Source organism: Suricata suricatta, chromosome 9 (assembly GCF_006229205.1).
Source record: "Suricata suricatta isolate VVHF042 chromosome 9, meerkat_22Aug2017_6uvM2_HiC, whole genome shotgun sequence".
NCBI lineage: Eukaryota > Metazoa > Chordata > Mammalia > Carnivora > Herpestidae > Suricata > Suricata suricatta.
In genome coordinates, this window is record NC_043708.1 from 89,201,092 (window position 1) to 89,215,131 (window position 14,040).

Genomic DNA, 14,040 nt, shown 5'->3' on the forward strand with positions numbered 1-14,040 from the left:
TAGCTGACTGAGGAATTATACAAGGTCAACAGAACACTCTGAAAAAAGTGAACTTCTCCCAAAGACATCTGAGTAGTAACCTGGTACTATCATAGACTTACTCCTTATAAGTACCAATTGTTTTCTCCCTTCTATGTCAAATGTTATTATAAATCAAAATTTCTTCTTGTCCTAGGTAAAATTTCTAGCACAACAGGAGACTAGAAGTAAAAAAACATATTCAATTAGCTTTCAGGAGTTTACTTCCAACACTGTCTCAAGGCTCTTTGGGGCCAATCTGGTCTGGAAGCAAAGTCTACAAAGGTTTGCACTCTGGGGTGAACACAGTGATCCTTCTCCACTCGAATATTGCATATGTCAAAGGCATCCTGCCTAACAAACCCATAAATGCATTAAAGTAGTAAAAAAAAAATAGAAAAAGTAGTTTCATCCTACTAAAAATATGGCCTAGTATTTGTAAAACCTATCGTTTTAGACCATTTAAAATATATGTCAAATTTAATGGAAAACTGAAAAGGTTTTCTCTCTTCTATTTAGAGTTCTTAAACTTTTCTAAGTTTCCAAATAAAAACTATCAGGCCAGGCCAATAGTTCCCAGATCCTTTTATAATCTTAACAACTGTAATAACTCCAGTGAGAGAACTAACAAATTCCCAAGAAATTACCTCAAGGATTTATACGACACAGCGTGAAGAATACAGAATATTTTCATTCTGGTGGAATATAGCTATAAGATACACAACAAAATTTTTCATGTGATGTTAAAATATCAGTCTACACTGAACACATGTGGAAAAGATATTTAATTGTAAAATAGAAAAGTAGGCCAGAGTACAGTTTTAAGGGTAATTGCTTCTTTATACAGATAGGTAATCTAGGAGGGTCTTAGGGTTAAACATTTTCATAAAGCAATAAAACATTAAAAATAAAGCAAGAAAAAAGAGCTTGAAGTTATGTTTTACAAAAAAAGAATAAACAGTATGTCAGAGTTTCATGTCTATACGTTGTGGAATTCAACAACATTGTGATGAGATCAAGTCACAGCACATACATACAGCTTTCACAGGGAAAAGTAAAAGTTATGTTAGACATATCTATAGCATCACTGTAGTACAAAAAGTTCTTGTTCTACATACAAAAACAATTTTTTTTCCATAAGAATAATTTCCTGGGGAGAAATGAGTCCATGAAATATTTCAGAAACCTATATGCTCTGAGTATTCCAAAAACATTATCTTAAAATCCAGTGCCTTAAAGTGCTTTCATGTGGAAATCATGATGGAAGGCACAGAATACAGTTTCACGTCCCCACTATGAAATTTTCAAAAAAGCATAGATTTTGCAGTTTGGAAATTCAAGTTTTCTTGTAAGCTGCTCTTTCTAAGAACATTGTCATTCCAATAAAACCAGCTGCAAGCTTACTTACTTTCAATGACCTACTAAATAAAAGGATTTTTTTTTCTCCTAGTAACTTTCATCATCTTTGTGGGAAAAACACTTATGCAAGTGATGCATTTTGAAATTATAAAACATGCAGAATATGTACAAACAGAAAGTTTAAAAAATATTTGCTTCATATACATGTATATCTATCTACTTGGGTATAGCTGAAATTGAACAAATATAAAAATTTGCTTTCTAAAAAACGTTTTCAGAGAATCTGAGACAACTTAAAGCTGTACAAAGATTTCCTGGGAGAAATCTTCTCTTCATATAGAAGTTTATACCTACAGGAGTAATTCCAGCATCAGTCCACCACATAATTATTACATAACATTTGGTCTAATCAACAACGATCACCCTTAAAACTGTTCTGTTTCTGAGAAATTAAGGTTCATACTAAAATCAAAAAGAATTCACAAAAACAGTGGCTTGTTGTGTTTTTGGATCTCTTCAACAATCTTTATAACTCATTTGGAACTGTAAAAAAAACAAAAACTATTTACAGAATTCGTTTTAAATACATTTCACAACTTCTAAAGTAAAGTTTTATGTTACAAGAATTCAAAGCTCATGGCTTAAGTCCAGTCATCAATCCGTAGTCTCTTCTGTCCTCCTGCTTCCTGCGACTGCACCTTTGTGCACAGTTCAAGACTGGTTTCTTTCTTAACCAAAAGTAAATCCAAACTACATGTTCATTTCAATTAAACAGCTTCTTTATTAGTCTGAAGGCGAGTCATAGCTTCTAATTTTTGTCGGTAGGCCTCTGCTTCCTGTTCTTTCTTTAAAAGCTGCTGTCGATATTTCTGTGCTTCCCGATTTGCTTCATCCAGCTGTTTCTGAAGAGCTTCTCTCTCCTAATTAAAAAAAAAGTGTTTGTTTTTTCAATGTTTGCACACATTATGAATACATACAAGCATGCATCCTTCAAATAGAAAAATCTGTAGCAGCTAGATGTAGTCACCACCTATAAACATTTCCTAGACATCTTGCCTTTTCAACCAATTCATTAACAAAGCACCGATTTTGGGCTCCACCCTCTGATTGATTAGTTTCTGACCTCAGGAAATTACTATGATTAAAAATAAGATTTACATAATGAACCCAGATGGTGGTACCCGTACTTTCATACGTACTACAAAAACTAATGAAGACTTTAAGACAGAAATATACCTCTTCACACCTCTTGTGATGTTTTTATGTAAAGGTATAATAAACTTATAACAGTTAATACTTACTGAGCATCCATCATGTGACTAAACAAGGCGATTTCCAATAATAAGCCTCTAGTTTTTCCCTGGTAACATAGTTGGGTTTACAAGATTCTAATATTACTGCTTTTGAAACTATCTTCCTTTATGATAACAAGATTCCTCATCTCTAAAATGAAGGGGTGCTGCTCTAGATTAATGTTTCCTAAATTATACCATTTTTACAAACCAATAAAATACTAATGTCTTCACTGTGATTCATTAAATTGTCCAAATATAAAATATGTGCATTAGATTCTTAGTGCTAAATACAAATCTAGCCCAATGAAAATGATTTTCTTTCTCCTCCTCATCCTGCCCCTATTCAGTTGCCTAAGGGAAAGCATTTCAAAGACTCCTTGCCCATGCCTCTAGTATGTACACTGGAAAAAGCTCAACCTGCACAGGCCCAAGTGCAGCCTCATTACAGAGGCTAGAACCTCTCAGTGGGATGAAGGCCGAGGGTAGGACTATTATTAATGATAAGAAACACCAGGTTCACACTGGACAAGACACTTGACCAGAGGGAACCAGAGGTGAGGGTCAGCCGCCTACTCGGGAAGGACAGTATGAGGGTCTCTTCCACTGCCTCCTTGACTCCTGTCCATTGTGAACACCAAAAGATTCCCTCCCCTTCTCTAGATCACACATGGTCTCCAAGGAGGAGCATATTTAATACTCCTTCCTTCCTTTGATCCCATTCCTTTCTTCATACTGGGAATGAAGCAAAGTCCAACATGTATTTTCCCTCTGAGTCCACCAAAGGTGGGAATGATTGATTATACAAGTAGTCTTCCATTTACACAAAATGTACAAGAAACGCAAGCACCCTTCATCTCCAATTAATACCCATGGCCTATTCTGCTACACTTTTCTTACCCCTTTTGAACCCTCCTCCAGGCAAGATGGCAGAGTAGGAACAAGTCAGAAAGGACACCCAAGAGTCGGCCTCAGGTAAGCAATCACTACCTTGGCAGTGAACTATGGAGAACTCTAAGCACGCCAATGGAAAAGGTGGCAGAGGGACACTGCTTCTCCAGGAGCTAGACCTGCCCCACCTCAGGAGCACACACGGCTGTGCTTAAGTGTTTTCATATTTTGCATGTGTTAAGGCACCTGGGTGGCTCCGTCGGTTAAGTGTCGGACTTCAGCTCATGGTCTCAAGGCTCATGAGTTTGAGCCTCACACTGGGCTCTGTGCTGACAGCTCAGAGACAGGAGCCTGCTTTGGATTCTGTGTCTCCATCTCTCTCTCTCTCTCTCTCTCTCTCTCTCTCTCTCTCTCTCCCTCTCCTCTGCTCATGCTCTATCTCTCAAAAATAAACATTAAAAATTAAAAAAACTTTCTTAAAATGTGTTAAGATATAAAATCCTTTGGTAACGAAAGTTTTGAATTTGGTAGGAAATACTGGAACAGATTCTCTAATTCTAATACTAGCTATTCATTAACATTTAGAAACAGCAAGGGATTCACAATTACTTCAGAAGATGAAAGCAAACTAAGTGAGGTAGTCTAACGGTAAATACAGTTTTTTTATTCAATTAGTAAAATGTATCTTAATATAAATGAAAAGATAGCTCCCGTCTGTCTACTAGGCCAAATAAAAGATTCATTTACACTGCATTTCTTAACTATATCTGTAAAGTCTGAAAGGTAAAGGTCATTAGCACTACTCTGAATATATTAATCCTCAAGACTGAAAGCAGTTAACATTATTAAAGTTTTTTTTTTTAAGTGTTTCCATTTTTCAGTTCTCAGGAATATAGGCATTTGGGAAATCTTTTTGCCATCTCACTTTTCAAAGCAAATAAAAATCTCGAAAAAGTGGAAACTATCACTTCTTAACTTTATTCTTGGAAAGAGATCCTTTGTTTCCAAATTTATTTGTTAAATGTTTACTGAACATATATGCAAGACACTTCCTTAACATAAACAGTAATTTGGTTGTTTCACACATAAACAGTACAACAGACTGACATTTGAGATTTATATTTAAATAGAAAGCCAAGCCTATGGGTTTGACCTTTTGCAATAAAAGCACAATAAAAAGGACTCTGATACATGTAAATATATTTTAGTGTACTAATATGTCATACTGAAATATTTTTCCTTTAACAGTCTAACATGGAAGAATTCCAAAAAGTAAATTCTAATAATAATCACAATTTGGTTGCAATAGAGAAGGTATTTCTCTTACACTACAACTCCAAACCCATGCCATGGAGTAATAGGGCAAGCGAAGACTTGAGTTAGCTTTTTTATTTTCAAACAAAATTCTTGAATTCTGCTTTGGCTGTAGCAATGATTACATAACTTTTTTTTATCATTTTTAATTTTCCAGTATTCAAATTTACTTTACCTTAGCTATTATAAAGCAAAAAAAAATCAATCTACTCATTTCTCTTCTACTGTACTTCTATATAAATTTTAGAAGATAATTTTAATAGCAACTAACATTTACTGGACATTTATCAGATGCCCATCATTGTCCTAGTCTTTTATATGTATTCTCATGTAAACTTTATAACCATCTGATAATGTAGATGCTATTATCTTCCCCCTTGTTAGGACGGGAAAATCAAGCCTTACAAGGGTAAACAACTTGACCAAGATAACACAATCAGAAAATGATAAAATATACCCATATTCTTAACCATTAAATATTTGTTTGAAAAAAGAGAAAAGGCTGGAGTGTGTGAGCTGCCTGTATCCTTGTGTATAAACATGTATTTTCCAAGGGCTATGAGCCACATATGAGCTTGTTCCTATAAATAAAGTTTTACTGAAACACCTACTCATTTCCAAAATGTCCGTGGCTGCTTTCCTACTATCATGGCAAAGGTAAGTGGTGAAGCACAGACTGTACAACCCATAAAACCAAAAATATTCGCTATCAGGCCCTTCACAGAAAAAAAACTTTGCCTACCTCAGCAATAAAGAGAGGACTATAGGAAATCTTAAACTTTGGTAGATCAAAAGAATATCAATAGAAAAAAAATAGACTTAAAAAAACTGCATCAAATAAAACATTGTGTAAAGTTTACAGAAATCAGATTTTAAAAGAACACTAAGGATCCCAATCTATCACTGGTTAGAAGACACAAATATTTCATTAAAAATAAACAAAATTTGCTAATAAACATATTCATCTCTAACCTCCATAGTAATGAAAAGCTAAAGGTATTTCCTGAATTCACACAACAAAATAATAGAAGAATCTGTTATTCTTAATGAACTAATTACATTTCCTCTCTCCCACATTACAAAAGAATAATTTTAATGTCAATTCGGAATAGCCTACTATTTATGGAAGAAATCCATAAATAGCACACCTCTCCCAAAAACACCGAATACTCTCAAGGGAGTGATATGATATACATTATTGCAATTTGGTGTCTTATTCATACTTCCCCTTCAAAAAACAAACCTATTTCATTTCCTATATTGCTAAGCCGATATAAAAGCTTTAACATTTACAATACATTTTCTAAAATTTAAACTAATTTTGTAGAGATTATTAATAAGCCCCTCCAACATTAGTCAGGAAACTGTAAATTCTTAGCACTTGACTTCTTAACAGTCACACTGGTAGTTGTGGACACATACATACAGAGAAAACCCAAACATGTTAGATTCTGTATAATGAGTTAATTTTTTTAAATGTTTATTCATTTTTGAGAGAGAGAGAGAGAGAGAGAGAGAGAGAACGTGCGTGTACACACACCCAAGGAGAGGAGGGGCAAAGAGAGAGGGAGACAGAGAATCCAAAGCAGGCTCCATGCTGACAGCAGGGAGCCCAACATGGGGCTCGAACTCACAAACTGTGAGATCATGACCTGAGCTGAAGTCAGATGCTTAACCAGCTGAGCCACTCATGCGCCCCTGATTTTTAATTCCTGTAGAGCACATTCCTCAATCTCAGCATGGCTATTTCTAAACCAGATGATTCTTTACTGTGGAGGCTGGCCTGTGCATTGTAGGATGTTTAGCAGCATGTCCAGCCTCTACCCACTATATGTCAGTGGCACAGCCTAGTTGTGACAACCCCAAGTATCTCCAGATATGACCAAAAGTCCTCTGGGGTCAAAAATGTCCCAGTTGAGAACCACTGCTTGTGAGAAACCTTTTCAGTTAATGGCTGAGCTGTCACTTAGAGTATGAAAGTCAATTCCAAGACAACCCCATTGGTCATCCAAGAAAATAAGTCAAAAGAACCACTCCATGTATTATAAGGAAATGACTGCCTGGTTTGATGAAAACAATGGAGGCCACTCTTCAGTCTATATCCCCAGCGCACCCCTACCACCAATACTGACCACCAATACTGACTGCTTCAGGGTCTCTCTGTAATAGCTCTAGAGAGATCCTGCAATGTTGGCATTAACATTTCTGGTGATAGAGAATGAGGTTTTCATTACCAGGAAGCTCTAATAACTAAAAATAAAACAGAACAGGGGCGTCTGTCCTGCTGTCTCTCTCTCTCTCAAAAATAAATAAAAACCTTAAAAAAATTAAAAACAAAACAAAAAACAGAACAAAAAAAAAACCCCACTTCTTTATACCAGGTTAAAACTTCATCTCCCTAAAGTTTGATCTCTTTGGTTCTGGTTAATTTCTATACCTCAATTCATACTTTCTTGTTACCTGAAATTATTCTTCCTGGTCTCTGGAAGACTGTAAGAGAGGAATCAGGCTACATCTTGAAGAAAATAGCAACTCTCATGGGTTATTAGGTGAATAAAGGCACAGGCTGCACATTCGCCGTTTTAAATACATAGTTTGTTGAATTCAGTAAGTTTATGTTCAATAAAAATTCAAAGAATTTAAAACTGTTTATTAGAGCAAAGTACACGACAAAATTTTTCACCTTATGTGCCAGAAATGATAATCAGCATCAAAAAAACATATTTAAAAGATTACTAGATAATAAGTATACTAATACTATTCAATGGAATAAACTGTTTATAAGAACTTTCATGTACTGAATATCATTTTAAGTTTTGAAGAAACAAAACAACTTACCCTCAATAATTAAAGTCATACTTTTACAAAACATTCTGGTTAAAATATGAATCAGATTCTTTTTAACTCAATAATATGTTCTTTGTGAGTGTGGCTAAAGATGTATCAGCATTACACTTAAATGCATTGGAGTAAAGATGTATTCTAGTTGCCCTCAGTCAGAATCATGCTGCCTTTTAAAGACTTTTTTAAAAATCTTCTTTTTGGGGCACCTGGCTGGCTTAGTTTAAGTTAGAGCACATGACCCCTGATCTCAGGGTCCACAATGGACGTGGAGACTATTTTTAAAAAATAATAATAAAATAAAATCCTGAGGGATGCCTGGGTGGCTTAGTGGGTTCAGAGTCCAACTCTTAATTTTGGCTCAAATCATGATCTCAGTTTGTGAAATCGAGCCCAGAGTCAGACTCTACTCTGACAGCTCTAGATCCTGCTTGGGATTCTCTCTCTCCCTCTCTTTCTGCTCCTCCTCAATTCGTTCTGTCTCTCTCAAAATAAACAAACATTTTGCGGGCACCTGGGTGGCTCAGTTGGTTAACCATCTGACTTTAGCTCAGGTCTTGATCTCACAGTTTGTGAGTTTGAGCCCTGTGTTGGGCTCTGTGCTAACAGCTCAGAGCCTGGAGCCTGCTTCGGATTCTGTCTCTCCCTCTCTCTCTCTGCCCCCTCCCCTGCTCACGCTCTGTCTCCTTCTCTCTCTCAAAAAATAAACATTACATGGGGCGCCTGGATGGCTCAGTCAGTTAAGCGTCTGGCTTCAGCTCAGGTCATGATCTCACGGTTCGTGGGTTCAAGCCCCACTCTGGGCTCTGTGCTGATGGCTAGCTCAGAGCCTGCTTCGGATTCTGTATCTCCCTCTTTCTCTGGCCCTCCCTGCTCGCACTGTCTCTCTCTGTCTCTCAAAAAATAAATAAAAAACATTAAAAAAATTTTTTGAATAAAAAAATAAAAATTACAAAAATTTTTTAAAGAATAAAATAAACATTTTAAAAACAGTAATATTAAAAATAAAATCCTGAGTGCTCCCTTCAAAGATAAAATTATCCTCTTTTCTATGGAATAAGACCCTTCAGAATTCCTATTCACCAACACTATTTAAAATATTCACCAACACTTACTGTTTACACATATCAGATATTAAAAATATAAGCATAATGAAAATGCTGACGTCTTCAATTCTGATAAAACATCCAAAATACAGATACTGTAATACAAAACTCCCATTTAAGTGAAAATAAAACTTAAACTCAGAAAGATAAGATAACGTGCCTCAAAGCTAATAGGGGCAAGAGGCAGAATTCAAATCCAGCTCATTTAATTTCAAGTCCAATGTTCTGTACGCTGCAGTTGATCTTTCAAAGTTATTCCAGAATAACTTTACTTACACTTTATATGAGTTAATATCCAATTCAGGGGACATAGTTTTATTTACAATCATGCGAGAAAAAAACCTGTGAGGCATCTACGGTTTGGTTACACTCTCAAACTAGTCTGGTAGGAGTAAAAGGCTGAATCCTATCAACAGCTGGCTTAATTTAAATTCCTTTTTAAAGAACTTAGCAGTGAAAAAAGCAGTTACTTATGGCTTTTTAAAAATAACCTAGTCAACAAACATCAACCTTCTTTAAAAGGATCTTCCAGCCCAAACAGACCTTTGCATTTCACTTTTGAAAGAAAAGAATGGTTTTCATCAACATACAGTGGTATTTCCTTTAGTGACTTGTAAGAATGATGTATGTAAATTTAATAAAAAACAAAGGATGAAGTGCAAGAACCAAAGACATTACAATGTTATCACGATGACAGACTTTGTTATAAACAAATTCTTCACTCATTCATTCATTCATTCAATATTTATTTATTGAGGGCTTGCTATATTAGCGAATAATTAGACAAAATAATACTATGTACTTTCATTCTGTATCAAAACAAAACTGTCAGTAATAAATATAAAAGACAAAAAAAATTAAAAATAAAGAAAAGCAAATAGAGTTTATTTTGGATGACTGCAGCAAAACACACCGGGTAAAAGACTCCTTACTTCTATTTCTGCAGATTCCACCCGGTTTTCAATTATTTCGATACATTGTCTCTTAGCTGGTGGTTCTTCGCTTATAACAGTTTCTTCAGCAATGTCAGTTGCTGGTACTGTTAATACTGAAATGAAAAAACCGTATACATTAATTCATTTTCAGATAGGTTTAGTAGAAATAAAACTATCTGTGACACTGTTGATATAACTTCCCTAAAATAAATATGTCCCAAAACAAAAATTTCAAAGCACTGATTTGCTTTCTATAAGGATGTCCGTATCAGTCTTCACGGTGCATTTTTAATGAACACCACTTGCTTAATGTACCTACTTATTTTTTTTTAATTTTACAGATAACATATTTGTTATATGGCTGAAAATCAGAACAATGTTTAATAAGCATAACAGACCATCACTTTTACTGATTTCTTAATACTGTTGTGTTAATTTATACAAAAACAAACATGAATATACATTCTCACTTTTCTTTCTTATACAAAAGGTACCGTACACACATTCAAACATACGATAGATACACTGCTGGGCCTCTGCTTTCTTCACGCCATGCATCTAGGGTATCTTTCATCAGTACACACAGCTTTCTTTTCTTCAGCTGCATAATATTCCACTGTGCAGACACATCATTACGTACACTGTTTATAAACTGTCTGTTTTTCTTTTGGGTTGTTGGATTTTGTCCCTAATTTAAGTATTTCTTTATATAGATGTAAATATACAGAGAGAAGGGGGTGGGGGGCTGTCCTTGCCTTGCAAAACAAGCAGTGTGGGACCAGAGAAATGACTGTGAGCTGGGACCACAGAAAGCAACCTTAATAATCAATGGGGAAAATCACAATTGGTTTGCAGCCTTTGAAGTTTTTTGTCAAAATATTGAAAACTCTGTCATTTATAAATGCAAACAGAAATTTAAAAAGTAAAATATTTATTTAGTATACTGTAATTTAAAACATTAGAGACATTGAGAATTAAAGTGTTGTTTTTGTTTTTTTTAACTCATACCACATTACACTTATAAATTAACTCAAGAAGAATTGAAAACCTTCTATCTGCCTCACTGGACTGTGCATAGTCTGTATATATTCATATGTCAGTTACATATTTTTAAATTACGGAGGCTTTAAAAGTTTATTTTAACATTTAGTAAGCTCTTCTCCTTGTTATTCTTTCCCAGAGTTTTCTTATTCTTTCTCCCTCCTCCTCCCATTAATCAAAACTTCAGAATCTGTCTGGTCAATTCCAGGAAAAAAACTATTTAGTCTCTGCTACGGGCTGAATTGTGTCCTCCTCAAAATTCAAATGCTTAAGTCCTAAACCCCAATACCTTACCGTATGACTATATTTGGAGACTGGGCCTTCAAAGAGGTAAGTCAGATAAAATGAGGGGCGCCTGGGTGGCTCATTTGGTTAAGTATCCAACTTCAGCCCAAATCATGATCTCACAGTCCATGGGTTCAAGCCCTGTGTCGGGGCTCTGTGCTGACAGCCCTGAGCCTGGAACCTGCTTTGGATTCTGTACCTCCCTCTCTCTCTATTCCTCCCCCACTTGTGCTCTCTCTTTTTCTCAAAATTAATACATGTTAAAAAAAATTTTTTTAATAAAGAAATTATATTTTTTAAAAAATCAGGTAAATGAGGTCAGGTGAGTGGGCCCTAATCCAATATGACCTTTAAGAAGCAGAGATTAAGGTACAGAAAACACACACAGATGGAGGGCTGACCACATGAGGACACCGTGAGAAGGCAGCCAACTGTAAGCGAAGGAGAAAGGCCCCAGAAGAAACCAAATTTGCCAACACCTTGATCTTGAACTTCAAACCTTCAGCACTGTGAGAAGATAAATTTCTGTTGGATATTTCACTCAGTCTGTCGTAATGTGTTGTGGCAGCCCTAGCAAACTAAAATAGTCCTTTCTTTTTCATATCACCTTACATTTATAAATTAACTCAGGAAGGAGAGCTTTATGATAGTGAATCTTCTTATCCCAAAATACGATGTTTCTTTCCATTTGTTCACAGGATGAGATTAGTCTCTATAATGTCAGGCTTTAGAAACATTATATCTGCTTGATATAAACAAAGACTGTGAAAGTTTTCTTATTTCTATATAATTAGAATTAGTTCTGTGAAGCTTTGTGACAGCATCTGGGCCTGATCCAAATCTTGGACGAGCCATCAGCAGATTTCTGCAGAACAGGAGAGATTTCTGCAGGCTTCACAGGTCAATGGTTTCCTCTTCTTCTGCTACAGCAACGAACTTTTTTACTGAGCTGTAGTGGCTCTATGGTGCTATACCTCCTCTGTCACTCTAAACCAAACCTGGTTTAGGAGAACTTCTAGCTCCAGCCTTTCCCTTTCCTAATTCCTTCACTGGCCATGAAGGGGCACGGTCTGTGCAATCCTAATCATTTTCTAAAAGGTTATGCACAGGCACACAGGTTTCGTATGTGTTGGGGGCGGGGGTACTGGGTACCCGGCAATGCTTGCTCAGATAGGAGTTTTCTGTACCTTCTCTTTCTGCTTCCTCCAGCATTCATGTACTCCTCTACCTCAGCCCTGCTTATGGCACCTTCTACAAGGACTGAGCCCTGTCTTGCTGGGAGTGTGTATTTATGCTAATTCCTGAGCTCAATCCCTTTTCTTTTCTTGATGCACCTCTGTGAGTTTCCATGGCTCTAATGGTCTTAGATGTTTTGGCAGCACTTAAAATACGGAATTTTGTGATTTTCTCAGCCTTATAGTGTCACTGAAAATGTAGTTGGGGCTTTTGTTTAATCTTACTACTCTCAGCAGTTCCCACAGGGAAAAACTGGGAAATTAAAAACAAAGTTGCTAAAAGTGGCCACCATATTCCTACTACAAGTCCTAAATCCCAACTTCTTTGTAGGGAGCCTTTTCTTACAAGGTATTTTTAGAAGCCTGTATGATATCTGAATTGCAATAAATGGCATAAGAAATTATTGTCCAAAGTATATTCTGAATTATTTATTTAAGCTCCTTTTTCAAAGGGAATATTCTGGAGCCAATTTCTCTTTCCACCTGGTATATACTCAGAGAAAGCCAGCTAATTTCAATAGTAGCCTAATAACCAGATAAAATTAGCCAATCAAGTCTATTGCAAAAGGTTGCAAAAATATACTTTAAGGCAAAAATAAATGCTTTGAAAAACATCACAATTTCCCAAGCATTGGGAATAAACTCAAACTTTATGCAAATGCCTACTACCAACCTTGTTGTCCATCTGGCATGGTCACAATGATGGGCTGACCTATTCCACTGGTCGGAATGGAGTGCAAATTTCCAAGCTGAATTCCATCTGTAACTATTGTGATGACTTGCTGACCCCCCGAACTAACTACTTGCTGAATTGCACCATCCACAGATTCTGCAGTAACTACCTCCTCCGTAGCCACTACTGGAAAAAAAATATATATAAATCAGTGAACATATATAAAAGTATGAACAGAAGTTTATTTTTGCTTTGCTACTTTTGCTTTCCTTGTTTTCTAAACAGAAAAGTTTTTACATGCAGTGTCCAGTGGTGCTATACATACCTCTATACACAAAGGATTACCAGTCCCACAGTTTACAACTAAATGAGTTCTGAATATGCATGTATATATTCAAATAAGTAATATCTCTTCGTTTAGTTATAGAAGTACAAAATTTACAAGATCTCCTAAGATCACAGATAAAACAAAGGTTACACTTACTTAATAAAATTCTACAATCCATAAGAGAATTTTGTATTTGGTTACACTCCATTTACATTTACATACAAGATGACATGTATTTCTATACTCAATGAAACATGGACACTTGTATTTTTCAAGTAAATAGAATAAGCAGTATTCCCTTCCTGGATTGTGTGAGCAAGGGTTGTGTTGGCAGTAATGGCCTACAGATCCAGTACTGTATAATAGTAAATAATATACTATATTATCATTTATATAAATAAAATCCAACACTATGTTGTTAATAGGGGCTCAGAGAGGATTCTGGCAGCTGAAAACAGCATGCCTGGCCTTGCTTGGGTAAAAAAATCACAAGTTAATGCTGCCAAAATCCTTTCCCACAGGCAATCCTATGCCCAACAACTGATCCCAAACAACATACACAGGAACATTCATAGCAGTTTTACTCACAATAGTCAAAAACTTGAAACCAGATTCAGTGCCTGGGAGACAGGGGTGAAGGGATGGAATCCTAGAGGGCGCAGAGGTGATGGGGGGCAGGGAGCTAACAAGAGGGCAAAGGCCAATTATTTTACAATCTAGTC

The 14,040-nt window shown here is 36.0% G+C and overlaps 1 protein-coding gene across 7 annotated transcripts in view; it reads right to left on the reverse strand.

Moving 5' to 3' along the window:
- Positions 1-780: 780 nt before the first annotated feature.
- Positions 781-14,040, reverse strand: part of GABPB1 (GA binding protein transcription factor subunit beta 1) — a 71,069-nt gene continuing 57,809 nt past the window's right edge. For 4 of the 7 annotated variants that reach the window (XM_029950535.1, XM_029950536.1, XM_029950539.1 and 1 more), the window contains 3 exons: positions 12,991-13,176; positions 9,754-9,869; positions 781-2,297 (listed from right to left, as the gene is read on the reverse strand). In XM_029950535.1, coding sequence (XP_029806395.1) covers positions 2,145-2,297; positions 9,754-9,869; positions 12,991-13,176 — 455 coding nt within the window. In that variant the 3' untranslated portion in view covers positions 781-2,144. Of the gene's footprint in view, positions 2,298-9,734; positions 9,870-12,990; positions 13,177-14,040 lie in introns of all 7 variants that reach the window. The other 3 variants (XM_029950540.1, XM_029950538.1, XM_029950541.1) reach the window with 2 other exon arrangements.